Genomic DNA, 17,568 nt, shown 5'->3' on the forward strand with positions numbered 1-17,568 from the left:
ACCTGAACTCAAAAAATCGTATGAAAAGTGGGATTTGGAACTCAAAAAGTCATGATTTTTGGTAAGGGTGTGTACATAATTTTGAGTGTTATTGCTAAACGTGTAAAGTCACTCATGAGTGACCGGACATTAATCAATTTTGTTGTTATTTACGTTTATACATCTTTTTAAATCCGACAAGAAAGATACGGATACGGATTTCCTGCCGTTTGATCCTCATTCGTAGATACCAGCGAGAGGAACCAGAAAATGACACTGTGAAGAACAGTTCAGAGATACTCCCGACGCTGAGGAGAAATCGTTGTAGATCAACGAAATGCATTCCTTGAGTTCTTGGCCTGGCAATGAGTAAGTTTGTGCAATTTAAAATTCCACTTGAAAAGTTGTGTAATGTTCATCTGATTTTCAAGGCTCGGTGGAACGACAGATCCTGGCCATTACAGACCGAAGTAATAAATTCGATTGAAAATAAAAACGCAAACACTAACCCAAAACTCGCTCTGACAGGAACAAATCGTGGAAGCACCGCGTTCAGCCGTACATCCGGACGGACGCGTCCGGCGTGCACTGTCACATTGTGGGCGATTCGGTGTGCCCGTACGTGCAGAAAAAGCTGCGGATAGACAATCTTTTGCGGCACTTTCGCGCCATGCACGAGCGCGAAGCGAAGGAAAGGGGGTTTATGGAGGAGGAGGACGAAGATGGCGTTAAAGCGGAGGCGGATGAGGAGGAGCAAACCGGGTCGGAATTGGCAGCGGACGATGGAGTGGAGTCAGATCTGATGGCAGAGTTAAGAAATAAATTTCCAAATATGAACGTCTTCAACAATGATGGAATGTAAATTCTTTTGAGCGTTAGATGTTAGATGTTTCAATCTAAATCTTGTTTTTCCTCAGGCAGCGAAAGGACTTTTACAAGACGTTGGTACGGCCGTGCATCCTAGAGGATGAAAAAGGGGCGCACTGCCGCATTCGGGACGACGCGGTTTGTCGTTACACGCAGAAAACGCTGCGATTGCAAAACTTTCTACGACACTTTCGTAGCATGCACGTGCAGGAAGCCAGAGAGAAGGGTCTGTTCTGGGGTGAGTGTCAGGATTACGGTGGAACCAGTAGCCTGGAGAATGTTCAAGAAAGTGGAGACTCCTTTTCAGTGAATGAAAATGACGATTACACCAAGTAAGATTGTTGCTTGTTATGATTATTATATGCTTAACTACCTTTACATCCACAGAAAAAAGCGATGGTACGAAGTGCTGAAACCCTGCCTTCTCGAGGACGAAAAAGGAATCCATTGCCAGATTGTTGTCGGTGATTTTTTGTGTAATTACACCCAGAAAACGCGACGAATGCAAAACTTGCTGAGACATTTCCGTATCAAACACAAACAAGAAGCAAGACAGATGGGGCTTTTTGAGGACAAACCTGAGCCAAGTGACGGAGATCAATTGCAGAATGTGACCGAAAAACAGCTCTATGAGAATGTGGGACCGTTTAGAACTGAAGTGCAAGAAGGGTAATTTGAGATGTAAAACGTTGAATTTTTCACTTGTTTGAGCTATTTATTATTTTTCTAGGTCAGTGGAGCTGGATATTCAAACGAAAAATTCTAACGTGGTCCTGAGCGATAGTGTTTCAGCGCATAATAACTCATCTCAGCGCTCACGTAAATCGAGCCATAAAAGCAAGTAAGATTTCGATCTACCATCGACAAATTACCAGCCCGGGAGCATGTTGACAGCTCCCATACAAACTGAGCGTACCTCTTTTTGTGGGCCCAGTGGGCCTAAGACGGCGGCCTTTGATATCATCTAGCCAAACATTTGAAAATGGCGAATAGTTTAAAATAATATAGTTTTTGCCTACTTTCGGTTTAAAACGACAAAATAAGCATTCTGGAATCATTTTCTTGAAAAACTTGTTTAAAGATACGCCACGTTAAAATATTAGTCTCGAACAGTTGGAGGGAGCGTGCCGCGAAAGTCGTCACGAAAAAAAAGTTTCCCATGCAAATTTTGAGTTGCGTTTTTAATGGGCGGACTCCGACGAGATCCACATGCCATCTGTCGGTAGATACGCGCAACTCACGAAAACTGTCATGTTAGGGGACGGCTGCAAATTACTTATCTGCAAATTCAAAACAAAATCTAAATTAAAAATGAAATGAGTACAAAATTTCATGTTTAAAACATTATATAATAAAAACATACTGTTTAGATTTTTTTTAACCTAGAAAATTTATTGAATTTTTAAATTTTTTAAAATGTTTGAAAAAAAAAAAGTTTAACAACCAAACTTTTCAAAAATTCAAAGATGTTTAAAAATCTTGATATTTTAATTTTTTTTTGAATATTTGCAAATTTTGGGTTTTTTTTAAATTTATAAAATTTTAATGGTCAGTCAGTTTCAAACTGAAACTTTTTTTTCTGAATTTTTTAATATTTATTTTTCTGCATTTTTTTTATTTCTTTTATTTTTTGGAGTAAATCATATTTTTTTCTTGTTATATTTCTTAAATTTTTAAAATTTTGGAATTTTAAATACTTTTGATATACTTATCCAGATTTTAAGCCTTAAAAATTTCAGTTACATTTAACTTTTTCAAATATGAAGTTTTTTTTTTGTCCACGGTGTGTTTCCTAGAACAAACTTAAGGGAAAAAAAAATCGGCAAGTCTGATATTTGGTACCATGAAAGAAGGGCTCTTTCCCGACATTTTGCGGGGTCCGGCGAAATATTTCGTCGGGGGTCTTCAGCAACTTTTTTTTTCGATTTTATATGATTTTTCTACAGAAAAGTCGATGGAAAACGATGGGTTGATGTTCGAATCCATCAAATTTCTTATGAGTGTGCCTCAAGAGACTCTATATTACATATTTGACCTCGGATAAAAAGTTTCCAACCCAAATTTACCAGTTTTCTAGCTTTCTTTGAAACAACCCCAAAATCCAAGCTTGAAACCTCAAAACGATCGACTAAAAATATTTTCTTTGTACAATTCGTCATGAAAATATAGCAGCAGATTGTCCGGATACAAATTCGAGCATTAAACATTGCTAAACTTAGAGTATTTCATTTAAAAGCTATTTAGTACCTAAAAGGTTCCCAACATTACTTTTTCAATTCTCTGCCATACAACGCTATAATATTTTAAAACATTTTCGAATCAATCACATTGTAGAGAACAATTTTCTGAACAATTTCCATAAAAAAGTATCAATTTTGGTTTAATATAAGCAGAGATACATTCAATTTCGTAAAATAAAAAGTGACTTTCTCCATTTTTTTTTGGATTTAATTCCCGTTCAAACGATGGTTTGATACGCACGTAGATAACTCTATACCAAAATCCCACAGACTTATGAAGTTCGTCGTGCAAGACCAAGCGGGATATCATTGTCGTTTTCTGGATGACGCGTCCTGTCCCTACACCCAGAAGACGCTACGCGAGCACAACTTTATGCGACACTTCCGCCTGGCTCATTTGAGCGAGTCCAAGCAGCAGGGATTTTCGAAGAAAAGTGCGACCACGAACGAAAGCGACGACGAGCTGGGTTTGGACACGTGCGTTAAAACGGAAGTGTTCAACGTCGTGGAGAGAGGTCTCGCGCAGATCGATGCCGATGGAGGCGTCCGTTGCGCCATTGAACCGGAAAGTGATTGCCAGTACGGACAGGCCAGCTACGACGAAGTGCGATTTTTGGCGCATTTTCGCCTGAAGCATACCTATTTGGAAGACGTACTGTTTCCTGGGTGCGGAGAACGAGCATGAATTGTATGAAGAATGATTGAATAATCGTGTTGGGTTTACATTTCAGTGACGGAGCGATGATCCCCGACCAGATCGAACACGTTGCGGTGGGCGCGGATGGCATTTTCTGCGCGATGGAGCCGGAATCTGGGTGCACCTACTTCCAGACGAGCTACAACGAGAGGAAATTTAGGCAGCACCTTCGCGCGAAGCATTCGGGAGATGTGGAACGGCAACCAGAGGAAGAGTGAGTAATATTGTGTTAAATGCTTTTTAGGCCCAATGGAAAAAAAAAGTATGGTTGAGGATAGCATGCCAAGCATGCTGTCAAGTTTCAACTTACACTCTGACTGGGGAATACTCAATTTTGAACTAAAATATTTTCCGCAATTCTTTTTTTAGTGGGTTTGTATAAGGGCATTCCGATTTATTAATTTTTATTGATTAAAATTCTCGTTTCTTAACAGTCAGAATGGCCTTTACCAACAAATTAAGCAGTACATTTACGAGGACGATGAAGGTATCCACTGCCGGATCAGTGGCGTTGAAAAGTGCGAGTACGTGCAACAGAAGCGACAACTGCAACTCTTTTTGCGTCACTTTCTGCTGAGCCATCGCAAAGAAGCGAAGCAGAAGGGGTTTCTGAAGAACCCGCAAATGAAAATGCTGGAATCAATCGTTCCAGTGTACGACGCAAGCGGTCGCACCGTGATTTACCAAAGCTACCACCTGCAAAAGCTAGGACTTGTTATGGCTCAGGACGACGGGTTTCGCTGTTCACAGGAAACGTGCGATTTTTCGCGGGAAAAGTATGACGAGAGCGTGTTTCTGGAGCATTTGTGCCAAAGTCATCCTCCGGTGTTCGGAGACCTGCAGCCCAGCAAGCAACGGCTAACGCTCAAGGTGGCCGAGCATGTTCTGCAGGACGGACGGGGCTTTCACTGTAGAATTGCCGGCCCAGACGCGTGCAGCTATGTGCAGAGTTGTTATCGAATGCAAAACTTTTATCGGCACTTTAACATGCGCCACCGGGAGGACTTTGACCGAGCCGGGTTTGTGTTGAGGCACGCCAACAGCTATGGGACGGCAAAGAAGCGCGACTTGCGGGCATATCGTGATGAAGAAGAGGGCGAGGCTGAAGGTAGCGGTGATGAGCCAAGCGAACTGAATTACGACACCTTCCAGGGTCTGGAACTCAGCGTTGAACAAGCGAGCAGCGATGAGGAGGATGTTGCCAGAATTCAGCACGAACCAGAGCGGGAGGAGCCAAAAGATAAGACGAAGGTGCTGTACCAAAGCTACCACCTGAGAAAGGAAGGACTCGTCCTGGCTCAGGCTGATGGATTCGGTTGCTCTCAAGAGCCGTGCGACTTTGCGCGGGAAAAGTACGACGAGAGCGAATTTCTGGAGCATTTGCGCCAACACCATCCCTCTTTGGTCGTGGGCTTGAAAGTGAGCAATCAACCGCTAACGCTCAAAGTGGCCGAGCATGTTCTGGAAGACGGACGGGGTTTCCACTGTCGTATCGCCGGTCCCAACGCGTGCAGCTATGTGCAGAATTGTTATCGAATGCAAAACTTGTATCGCCACTTTTACCTGCGACACCGGGAGGATTTCGAAAGGGCTGGTTTTATGCTGAGTCACGAAACGCTGAAGGCGGCAAATGTACCGGCCAATAACGACAAAGCTAAATCGGTGCCAAAGATAACGCAAAAACAATGGTAATGAGAACATTTTGTGATTCTAGGACTTTGGATGACCCCACATTTACTTCCAGGTCTGCACAGAGGGCAAAAATTGAAGAACTGGTTACAGTCGACGGTGAGGAGGCCTTCCGTTGCAATATAAGTGAAAGCTCTGGCTGTGACTTTGTTATGTCCTATTTATATCACCAACTTTTCGCGAGACATTTCCGTAAGAACCATCCAGGGGAAGCTAAACGGCATGGATTCTTTGACGAATTTCTCCTCTTAAAGTCAGCGTATGGGTAGGTCTTAACATTCCGAATGGAAGTAGCAAAACTCTAACAACTTGCCGCTTTCAGCAAACCCCACAAACCAATGATTGGCGAGTTTGTCGCGCTGGACGAATGGGGTGGCGGCTTTCGCTGCAACATCGCCAGCAATACGCACTGCAGCTACGTCCGCCAGCGACTTCTGGACAAGGACTTTTCGAAACATTTTCGCGTAATCCACCCCGAGGAGGCCAAACGGCACGGATTCTTCGAACTTGCTCGCCCAGCCCCACGAAAGCGAAAGAGAATAAAGTGCATGGTGCAACTGGTACGGGAGAACGTGGCGGCGGATTCGCGCGGGATACACTGCCGGATCGCGGATCCGCTCTGTGACTACGTGCAGGAGATCTTCCGCCCGCATAACTTCCACCGGCATTTCGTTGGGAAACATCCGGAGGAAGCCAGGGCGAAAGGATTTCTTGGATCAGAACCAGAGCCGGAACGTATGGAAGCTGAAGAGGAACCTGTGCAAGAATCGGACTGCGAGCTGTTGGAGAATCCGGCGGAGTACTGTCGTCTGTGCTCCAGCACGACTCTACCTCTGAAACCCATCTTCAGCGACGATGAAAATCCGCTTGTCACGTTGATCGAACAATTTACCGGCATTGCGCTGGCTGTCGAGTCGGACATTTCAGCACACATTTGCGCGGACTGCCATCAACGACTTCAAAACAGCCAGCACTTCCGGCAACAGTGTCAAACCTTTGATCGAAAGGTTCGTCGGAGAAACCCGGTAGCGGTTCGGGCAGATGTTCCATTTATCGGGGTGGAGAGTGACGAACAAACCCTGCTTCCGCTGGATATCATCAAGACGGAAGAAACCGTTGTTGAGGTGATGGATCTGGATGATCCGTTGGTGAGTGGTTGAGCCTCGAGCGTAGAGATGGTCGCCCACGTGGAAGACGTGCTGCCGTACGCAATAGTTTAACTAAAATAAATTTTGATATTTTCTTATTTACAAAAAATCTCATCAAACACAAGCGCAGCCAGTCCGAAGAAAGCTCCTAGAAATGAAAAACTTGCGTTTAGATTACGCTCCAAGTCCTTTCTTATCAGTATATTAATACAACTGCAGTAGCAGGCCAAGGATTGATACCTAAGAGCATGCAATGGCACTGACCTTGTTGCGTGCTCTTCGGTTGACGTCCACGTAAGGAACATCCTGGAAGGAGCGTAACTAACTACATCCGTAGTTCTGTTAGATCATCCGAATTATCTTGATCAGAACAGTATAGCTCTGGTTCCTTGCGAGTGTCCTATTTTCTTACCTCCACGTTGGCTTGGTTTTCATGATGACCTAGCTGGTGGCCTGTGGAAACGGATCGTAAACCTTTGACCACCGCGGGTCAGAGTCGAGACGGCTAAAAGAAAGGGGCGCGACAATGTGGGAAAGGGAAGTAATTTGTGATTGTAGACGGTATTGTTTTGATTCGCAGTATGTTGAGTCAACTGCTGTGGATGTACCTGAAACATCGCACAACGGGGCTTCTCTTCTCTTCATTCTCAGCTACCACCTATCTCCAATTTTTATTTTGCTCTTCTGATTCGCAATTCTTCACTAATTCTTCTATTTAATATCCAACATTTGATTTTAATTTTTACTAACTTTTGATTCTCTTATCTCTCAAAGCTTTTCCACTCTTTTCTATCAATTGATACTGCTGTAACAAACTTTTTTTTTTTTTTTTTTTTTTTTTTTTTGCCTTAAAAATATACTTTTCCTTAATTTACTAGTAATATCAAGTCTATTTATCATTCGCCTAATCTTTTTTGATTTTATTGCGAATTTATTTATTTGAATAATTCTTTATCTGTCCTATAAATTATCATTACTATAATCTAAGCTTGTTTTGTATCACTATTTATTAACTATTGTCTAATTTCACATCTAATACATCTAGCTTCTCATTTTTATTCTTCAAAATACGCTCATCATTCTCTTACTCTTTTACTGTCAATTGTTTTTCCATCTTCACCCTTTTATTCAAGCAAGTGAGGTTTGAGCCCTTACTCAATTTATGGAATGGATTAACATGGATTAACACAAATATTACTATTGTATTTTTGGTAAACTTTTATAACATGCTTAGGACCAAAAATTGTAACAAAACACCGCGACAAAAGAAATAGCAACAGATAAACAGACTCAATAATAGGGAAGATTTCAGGAGAAAACTTTAAACAGTAAATAACAATAAGTTTTTGAATTCAAACTAAAAATAAAACAGTTTTTGCTTCAATGAAAGTTGATAGGCACACTATAAATGGTTAGGCGCTTATACTTACATCAAACCCTACTTAATGTACCACCCCCGGCCGAGTTAAAATGCGTAACCGGAAAAGAAGGTGTGCATGCCTGGCACGAACACTCAAAGCGTGTTCTAGCGTGCTGCTCGTACTGACTCAGAGCAAGGGTGAGATGTAGGTGTAAGGGCAGTGCGTGTTCGTCGGGAACCTAGTGCATAAGATCGGTCAAGGCCCGTTCTTACACTGAAAATTGCGAAATTGCGAATATATTAATACAACTGCAGTAATCCAAGTTACCCCAGAATAAATCGAGAAATTAAAAGTGCAACATGGAGTTAAGGCAGGGTGGCCACCAGATTTCGATTTTCAATTTCCCGGTTTTTTCCCGGTTTTCTCCCGAGACCAGAAGGAATTTTCCGGAATGTTTTTAAACCAAATTACAATGTTTTTTTTAGGCTAACGTTGGTATCAACATACTTTTGGAACGCATACATTTGGTTCAAAGTTTGAGTTCCTCAAGAAAGCTTTCAAATATCTTGAGTACAAAGTAAGTAAGTTGAAAACGAAGCCGTTTTTATCTGTTTCCAATCCAAACCTCTATTTTTTCTAATGATTGGGATTTTTCATCATCATGCTCTATAGATTTTACAAACTAAAAATAAAAAAATCTTTTTATTTTTTAGAATAACATAAATTATTATTAGAAAGCAGGAAATGGCATTTACAATTTATTAATTTTGTAGCAAAGATTTGCAAAAATACATTGTCATCAACATTTATATGAATGCTCGTAAAGTTTCTTTGAAAAAAGGTTTTGTGTATTCAAGAAGAACGATTCTTCCAAGAATTATCAAGTTCTGTGAATTAATTATTATTTTTTGGTGAGTACTTTCTTTTTAACCAAGGAAGTCTTTTTGAATCATTAGTCCAAACAAAAATGTATACACATGTAAAAAAAAATCGGTATCTTGACACTTTTTTTATCGATTATCTTCGGTAAGTTGATTGATGGGATAAATTTTCGAAAATAATTTTAATTTAGAAAAAACTGTCTGAAAAACCCAAAACACAAAATGGTAAAAAGTCATAAAAAATTTGGGTTTGGGTTAATAATCTTTTGATTTTTTTTTTAAATGCATTTTTAAACACTTTTTGCATTCAAATGTTGAGACTATGGCTTGTTCTTCAATTTTTTTTTTATATTTTTTTTTTATTATTTTACACAAAGTCCATGTACATTTCTTCAAATCAGTTTTCTTTGTAAAGCTTCAAAATAAAATGTTTTTCTGTATTTCTTAAACTATCTGCTGAAAATGCCAATCAATTTGGAGATATTCTTTCTGTAAATTAAATTTTCACTGACTTTTTTTTTATTTTTTTTTCTATTATTTTTTCTTCTATATTTAAAAAAAATAATTTTGTATAAATTTATGATGACCGACGAATTGTTTTTGGAACAGAGATTTTTTAAATTGCCCAAAATATACATTTGAAAGATTTTCAAAAACTGTTTTGATTTCAGATTTAAACATGCTTTTTAATAGTATCTTTTAGAAGTTGTAGCTTTTTTCAATAAAAAATCATTCTATTTTATTTTTAAAAAATCGAATGGTTGAGAAAATTCTTTACTGCTTTTTTTGAAGGACAAATCTTGATGATCTTGAAATAAAAAAAAAATATCCTGATTTAAATTTTATGCAAAACTAATATTTTAGCAAAAAAAGGTCGAATTCACAATATCAAAATTATGAAACATATGATTATTTTTACAAATATTTTGAATGTTTTAAATTAAATGGTAGTTGGCACAATTTACAAATTTGAAACAAATATTCGTAAAAAAAAAGAAAAAGAAAAAACTCTAAAACGGTGCAATTTATTTTAAATTCTTAAAATTTCTTAACGAATGCAAATTATAGGTTTATCATTCAAATATTTTTTAAACATTTTCTGATTGGTCAAAAATAATTCGCCCGTAATTCACTGCACCTTAAATATGGTTGTAAGCTTTTGCTTCAAATCAATTTTCTTTTTTTTCTCTTTTCAAATTTAAATCAATTTTCTTTTTTTGCTTCAAATCAATTTTCGAAATTTTCTCTTAAATATTTCGTTTGAGAGGTTTTTTCTGGACCCCCTGAGACCGCTCGTGGCACCCACAGGGGTACATGTACCCCAGGTCGAGAACCGCTGCTGTAGAGGAAAACAAAATGTTAGTTTTCGCGAATTCTTCGTTTAGAATAACAGGAATAATTTTTTATTTGAGAAAAGAACATATTGAATACATTAAAGAGGGGCTTTTGTCAAAATTTAAATAAACTTAAAATATTTTCCCGGTTTGTCAGTCAAATTCCCGAGTTTTTCCCGGTTTTCTCCCGGTGGATAAAAATCCCGGGTATTTCCCGGTTTTCCCGGTTTTTCCCCGAGGTGGCCACCCTGAGTTAAGGTTTCTTTCAAGCTTGTGTGAAGTTTCCATGACAGCTGTGAAAGTTTCACTCCATGTTACCGGCTCACATCTCTTTTTAATTTCTCGATAGCAAAAATAAATGTGGCCAGGCCTACTGCGATGCATTAACCGCAGAGACTGATTCTGTTAACGGATCACATATTGGAACGATAAAAGTACATGAAACTTGGATTTTTTTTTCCATATATTTATAGAGACTTTACACCATTAAGCATTCGTCTCTTCAAGGTGGATAGTTAGAGAGGAAAGATTACAGAGTTTTAAATCACTTGTATGGCTGTTTCAAAAATTATTTCCACATATTTAAATTCAACTTTTGATCTTAAATTATATAGTTTTTCAAGTTTATCTTTATCCTTTTCTTCCTAGATTTTATAAGTTATCTCATAACACTTTTCCTTATAATAGTTTGCTTTTACTATATTTTCATCTTCTTCATCTGTTTCTTCTTTTGCCATCTCTCTTCGTTTTGTTGCTAATTCGTCATCCGCGTCCGCCTGTACGCGTTTCCGGGATCTACGATTGCGCTTAGATAGCACGGTATCGAATCCATCGTTGGCTGCTTCGTCAATTTCATTTGTTTGCATTGCATTTTGGTCTGGTTTACTGTTGTTGCTTTTTCTGCCGCTGCTGCTGTTTGGCTTAGGTTCAATCGGTTGTGTACTGCTTTTTTGGTTCACCTTTTTACTTGGTTCTACACTTTTTTGTTCTTTGCTTTGAGTTTGCAATGCGATTTTTTTGCCTTGTATCGTCACTGCTGCTGCAGCATTATTTAACCCTTTAAGTACCACGTGGAAATTTAATATTCAAAAAATCATATCTTGGCTCAAACACAACCAATTTTCGATGTTTTGGGCTTGTTCGCTCAGGATTTTAATACGGAACACGATGCAATCGGAAAAATCCGGATTCCGGTTCCCTGGCCGGAGATATTCCGGATTTCCCTGGGCCAGATTGGGGCTACGCTAGCCTGGTCATTTTTCTGATTACAAAAACCATCCAAAAAAGATGAATACAAGTGAAGTACTATGGAATTTTATCATCTGCAATCAAACGAAGGCCATTTTATTGAACTAGAACCATGTTGGACACGGGAAACCCGGTCAGTAACCTGGGACCGGTTCCAGGGTCCCGGTCATAATCCGAAGATATGACCAGTACACTTTTCTTGTCCAAAGTGGGCATGCGACATGTCTATGTTCATGAAATTGTGTAACAAGTTCGGAAAAACTAATGCAATACCAATCGGACCGACTGTGGCCACCCGGAACCGGTTCCAGGTTCCCGGCCATAATCCGAATATATGGCCAATACACTTTTCATGTCTAAAGTGGGCATGCGACATGTCTATGTTCATGAAATTGTATCACAAGTTCAAAAAGACTAACCCATTGCCAATCGGACCGACTGTGGCCACCCGGAACCGGTTCCAGGGTTCCGGCCATAATCCGAATATATGGCCAATACACTTTTCTTGTCCAAAGTGGGCATGTGACATGTCTATGATCATGAAATTGTGTAACAAGTTCAAAAAGACTAACCCATTGCCAATCGGACCGACTGTGGCCATCCGGAACCGGTTCCAGGGTTCCAGCCATAATCCGAATATATGGCCAATACATTTTTCTTGTCCAAAGTGGGCATGTGACATGTCTATGTTCATGAAATTGTGTAACAAGTTCAAAAAAACTAACCCATTGCCAATCGGACCGACTGTGGCCACCCGGAACCGGTTCCAGGGTTCCGGCCAAAATCCGAATATATGGCCAATACACTTTTCTTGTCCAAAGTGGGCATGTGACATGTCTATGTTCATGAAATTGTGTAACAAGTTCAAAAAGACTAACCCATTGCCAATCGGACCGACTGTGGCCACCCGGAACCGGTTCCAGGGTTCCGGCCAAAATCCGAATATATGGCCAATACACTTTTCTTGTCCAAAGTGGGCATGCGACATGTCTATGTTCATGAAATTGTATCAAAAGTTCAAAAAGACTAACCCATTGCCAATCGGACCGACTGTGGCCACCCGGAACCGGTTCCAGGGTTCCGGCCATAATCCGAATATATGGCCAATACACTTTTCTTGTCCAAAGTGGGCATGTGACATGTCTATGATCATGAAATTGTGTAACAAGTTCAAAAAGACTAACCCATTGCCAATCGGACCGACTGTGGCCATCCGGAACCGGTTCCAGGGTTCCAGCCATAATCCGAATATATGGCCAATACATTTTTCTTGTCCAAAGTGGGCATGTGACATGTCTATGTTCATGAAATTGTGTAACAAGTTCAAAAAGACTAACCCATTGCCAATCGGACCGACTGTGGCCACCCGGAACCGGTTCCAGGGTTCCGGCCAAAATCCGAATATATGGCCAATACACTTTTCTTGTCCAAAGTGGGCATGTGACATGTCTATGTTCATGAAATTGTGTAACAAGTTCAAAAAGACTAACCCATTGCCAATCGGACCGACTGTGGCCACCCGGAACCGGTTCCAGGGTTCCGGCCATAATCCGAATATATGGCCAATACACTTTTCTTGTCCAAAGTGGGCATGTGACATGTCTATGATCATGAAATTGTGTAACAAGTTCAAAAAGACTAACCCATTGCCAATCGGACCGACTGTGGCCATCCGGAACCGGTTCCAGGGTTCCAGCCATAATCCGAATATATGGCCAATACATTTTTCATGTCCAAAGTGGGCATGTGACATGTCTATGTTCATGAAATTGTGTAACAAGTTCAAAAAGACTAACCCATTGCCAATCGGACCGACTGTGGCCATCCGGAACCGGTTCCAGGGTTCCAGCCATAATCCGAATATATGGCCAATACATTTTTCATGTCCAAAGTGGGCATGTGACATGTCTATGTTCATGAAATTGTGTAACAAGTTCAAAAAGACTAACCCATTGCCAATCGGACCGACTGTGGCCACCCGGAACCGGTTCCAGGGTTCCGGCCAAAATCCGAATATATGGCCAATACACTTTTCTTGTCCAAAGTGGGCATGTGACATGTCTATGTTCATGAAATTGTGTAACAAGTTCAAAAAGACTAACCCATTGCCAATCGGACCGACTGTGGCCACCCGGAACCGGTTCCAGGGTTCCGGCCAAAATCCGAATATATGGCCAATACACTTTTCTTGTCCAAAGTGGGCATGTGACATGTCTATGTTCATGAAATTGTATCACAAGTTCAATAAGACTAACCCATTGCCAATCGGACCGACCACCCGAATAAATTTATAATTTTATAATTTTATAATTTTATAATTTTATAATTTTATAATTTTATAATTTTATAATTTTATAATTTTATAATTTTATAATTTTATAATTTTATAATTTTATAATTTTATAATTTTATAATTTTATAATTTTATAATTTTATAATTTTATAATTTTATAATTTTATAATTTTATAATTTTATAATTTTATAATTTTATAATTTTATAATTTTATAATTTTATAATTTTATAATTTTATAATTTTATAATTTTATAATTTTATAATTTTATAATTTTATAATTTTATAATTTTATAATTTTATAATTTTATAATTTTATAATTTTATAATTTTATAATTTTATAATTTTATAATTTTATAATTCTTTAATTTTACAATTTTATAATTTTATAATTTTATAATTTTATAATTTTATAATTTTATAATTTTATAATTTTATAATTTTATAATTTTATAATTTTATAATTTTATAATTTTATAATTTTATAATTTTATAATTTTATAATTTTATAATTTTATAATTTTATAATTTTATAATTTTATAATTTTATAATTTTATAATTTTATAATTTTATAATTTTATAATTTTATAATTTTATAATCTTATAATTTTATAATTTTATAATTTTATAATTTTATAATTTTATAATTTTATAATTTTATAATTTTATAATTTTATAATTTTATAATTTTATAATTTTATAATTTTATAATTTTATAATTTTATAATTTTTTAATTTTATAATTTTATAATTTTATAATTTTATAATTTTATAATTTTATAATTTTATAATTTTATAATTTTATAATTTTATAATTTTATAATTTTATAATTTTATAATTTTATAATTTTATAATTTTATAATTTTATAATTTTATAATTTTATAATTTTATAATTTTATAATTTTATAATTTTATAATTTTATAATTTTATAATTTTATAATTTTATAATTTTATAATTTTATAATTTTATAATTTTATAATTTTATAATTTTATAATTTTATAATTTTATAATTTTATAATTTTATAATTTTATAATTTTATAATTTTATAATTTTATAATTTTATAATTTTATAATTTTATAATTTTATAATTTTATAATTTTATAATTTTATAATTTTATAATTTTATAATTTTATAATTTTATAATTTTATAATTTTATAATTTTATAATTTTATATTTTTATAATTTTATAATTTTATAATTTTATAATTTTATAATTTTATAATTTTATAATTTTATAATTTTATAATTTTATAATTTTATAATTTTATAATTTTATAATTTTATAATTTTATAATTTTATAATTTTATAATTTTATAATTTTATAATCTTATAATTTTATAATTTTATAATTTTATAATTTTATAATTTTATAATTTTATAATTTTATAATTTTATAATTTTATAATTTTATAATTTTATAATTTTATAATTTTATAATTTTATAATTTTATAATTTTATAATCTTATAATTTTATAATTTTATAATTTTATAATTTTATAATTTTATAATTTTATAATTTTATAATTTTATAATTTTATAATTTTATAATTTTATAATTTTATAATTTTATAATTTTATAATTTTATAATTTTATAATTTTATAATTTTATAATTTTATAATTTTATAATTTTATAATTTTATAATTTTATAATTTTATAATTTTATAATTTTATAATTTTATAATTTTATAATTTTATAATTTTATAATTTTATAATTTTATAATTTTATAATTTTATAATTTTATAATTTTATAATTTTATAATTTTATAATTTTATAATTTTATAATTTTATAATTTTATAATTTTATTATTGCTGAAAGTTATAGCTAATTTGAACTTGTTGATTCTGGGTGGCCACAAACGGTCCGATTGGCAATGGGTTAGTCTTTTTGAACTTGTTACACAATTTCATGAACATAGACATGTCACATGCCCACTTTGGACAAGAAAAGTGTACTGGCCATATATTCGGATTATGGCCGGAACCCTGGAACCGGTTCCGGGTGGCCACAGTCGGTCCAATTGGCAATGGGTTAGTCTTTTTGAACTTGTTACACAATTTCATGAACATAGACATGTCACTTGCCCACTTTGGACAAGAAAAGTGTATTGGCCATATATTCGGATTATGGCCGGGAACCTGGAACCGGTTCCGGGTGGCCACAGTCGGTCCGATTGGCAATGGGTTAGTCTTTTTGAACTTGTGATACAATTTCATGATCATAGACATGTCGCATGCCCACTTTGGACAAGAAAAGTGTATTGGCCATATATTCGGATTATGGCCGGAACCCTGGAACCGGTTCCGGATGGCCACAGTCGGTCCGATTGGCAATGGGTTAGTCTTTTTGAACTTGTGATACAATTTCATGAACATAGACATGTCGCATGCCCACTTTGGACTAGAAAAGTGTATTGGCCATATATTCGGATTATGGCCGGAACCCTGGAACCGGTTCCGGGTGGCCACAGTCGGTCCGATTGGCAATGGGTTAGTCTTTTTGAACTTGTGATACAATTTCATGAACATAGACATGTCACATGCCCACTTTGGACTAGAAAAGTGTATTGGCCATATATTCGGATTATGGCCGGAACCCTGGAACCGGTTCCGGGTGGCCACAGTCGGTCCGATTGGCAATGAGTTAGTCTTTTTGAACTTGTGATACAATTTCATGATCATAGACATGTCGCATGCCCACTTTGGACAAGAAAAGTGTATTGGCCATATATTCGGATTATGGCCGGAACCCTGGAACCGGTTCCGGATGGCCACAGTCGGTCCGATTGGCAATGGGTTAGTCTTTTTGAACTTGTGATACAATTTCATGAACATAGACATGTCGCATGCCCACTTTGGACTAGAAAAGTGTATTGGCCATATATTCGGATTATGGCCGGAACCCTGGAACCGGTTCCGGGTGGCCACAGTCGGTCCGATTGGCAATGGGTTAGTCTTTTTGAACTTGTGATACAATTTCATGAACATAGACATGTCACATGCCCACTTTGGACTAGAAAAGTGTATTGGCCATATATTCGGATTATGGCCGGAACCCTGGAACCGGTTCCGGGTGGCCACAGTCGGTCCGATTGGCAATGAGTTAGTCTTTTTGAACTTGTGATACAATTTCATGATCATAGACATGTCGCATGCCCACTTTGGACAAGAAAAGTGTATTGGCCATATATTCGGATTATGGCCGGAACCCTGGAACCGGTTCCGGATGGCCACAGTCGGTCCGATTGGCAATGGGTTAGTCTTTTTGAACTTGTGATACAATTTCATGAACATAGACATGTCGCATGCCCACTTTGGACTAGAAAAGTGTATTGGCCATATATTCGGATTATGGCCGGAACCCTGGAACCGGTTCCGGGTGGCCACAGTCGGTCCGATTGGCAATGGGTTAGTCTTTTTGAACTTGTGATACAATTTCATGAACATAGACATGTCGCATGCCCACTTTGGACTAGAAAAGTGTATTGGCCATATATTCGGATTATGGCCGGAACCCTGGAACCGGTTCCGGGTGGCCACAGTCGGTCCGATTGGCAATGGGTTAGTCTTTTTGAACTTGTGATACAATTTCATGAACATAGACATGTCGCATGCCCACTTTGGACAAGAAAAGTGTACTGGTCATATCTTCGAATTATGACCGGGACCCTGGAACCGGTCCCAGGTTACTGACCGGGTTTCCCGTGTCCAACATGGTTCTAGTTCAATAAAATGGCCTTCGTTTGATTGCAGATGATAAAATTCCATAGTACTTCACTCGTATTCATCTTTTTTGGATGGTTTTTGTAATCAGA

General features: G+C 36.7%; 1 protein-coding gene across 1 annotated transcript; it reads left to right on the top strand.

The window, feature by feature from the left end:
- The first annotated feature begins 152 nt into the window (after positions 1–152).
- Positions 153–6,729, top strand: LOC120427157 (uncharacterized). Its single transcript, XM_039592016.2, has 11 exons — positions 153–348; positions 411–449; positions 508–837; positions 897–1,178; positions 1,234–1,515; positions 1,577–1,687; positions 3,357–3,752; positions 3,818–3,997; positions 4,218–5,471; positions 5,528–5,737; positions 5,795–6,729. The coding sequence occupies exons 1-11, from the start codon at positions 317–319 to the stop codon at positions 6,630–6,632; spliced, it is 3,954 nt and encodes a 1,317-aa protein (XP_039447950.1). The 5' UTR covers positions 153–316; the 3' UTR covers positions 6,633–6,729.
- Positions 6,730–17,568: the final 10,839 nt, after the last annotated feature.

Source organism: Culex pipiens, chromosome 1, assembly GCF_016801865.2.
Source record: "Culex pipiens pallens isolate TS chromosome 1, TS_CPP_V2, whole genome shotgun sequence".
NCBI classification, from domain to species: domain Eukaryota; kingdom Metazoa; phylum Arthropoda; class Insecta; order Diptera; family Culicidae; genus Culex; species Culex pipiens.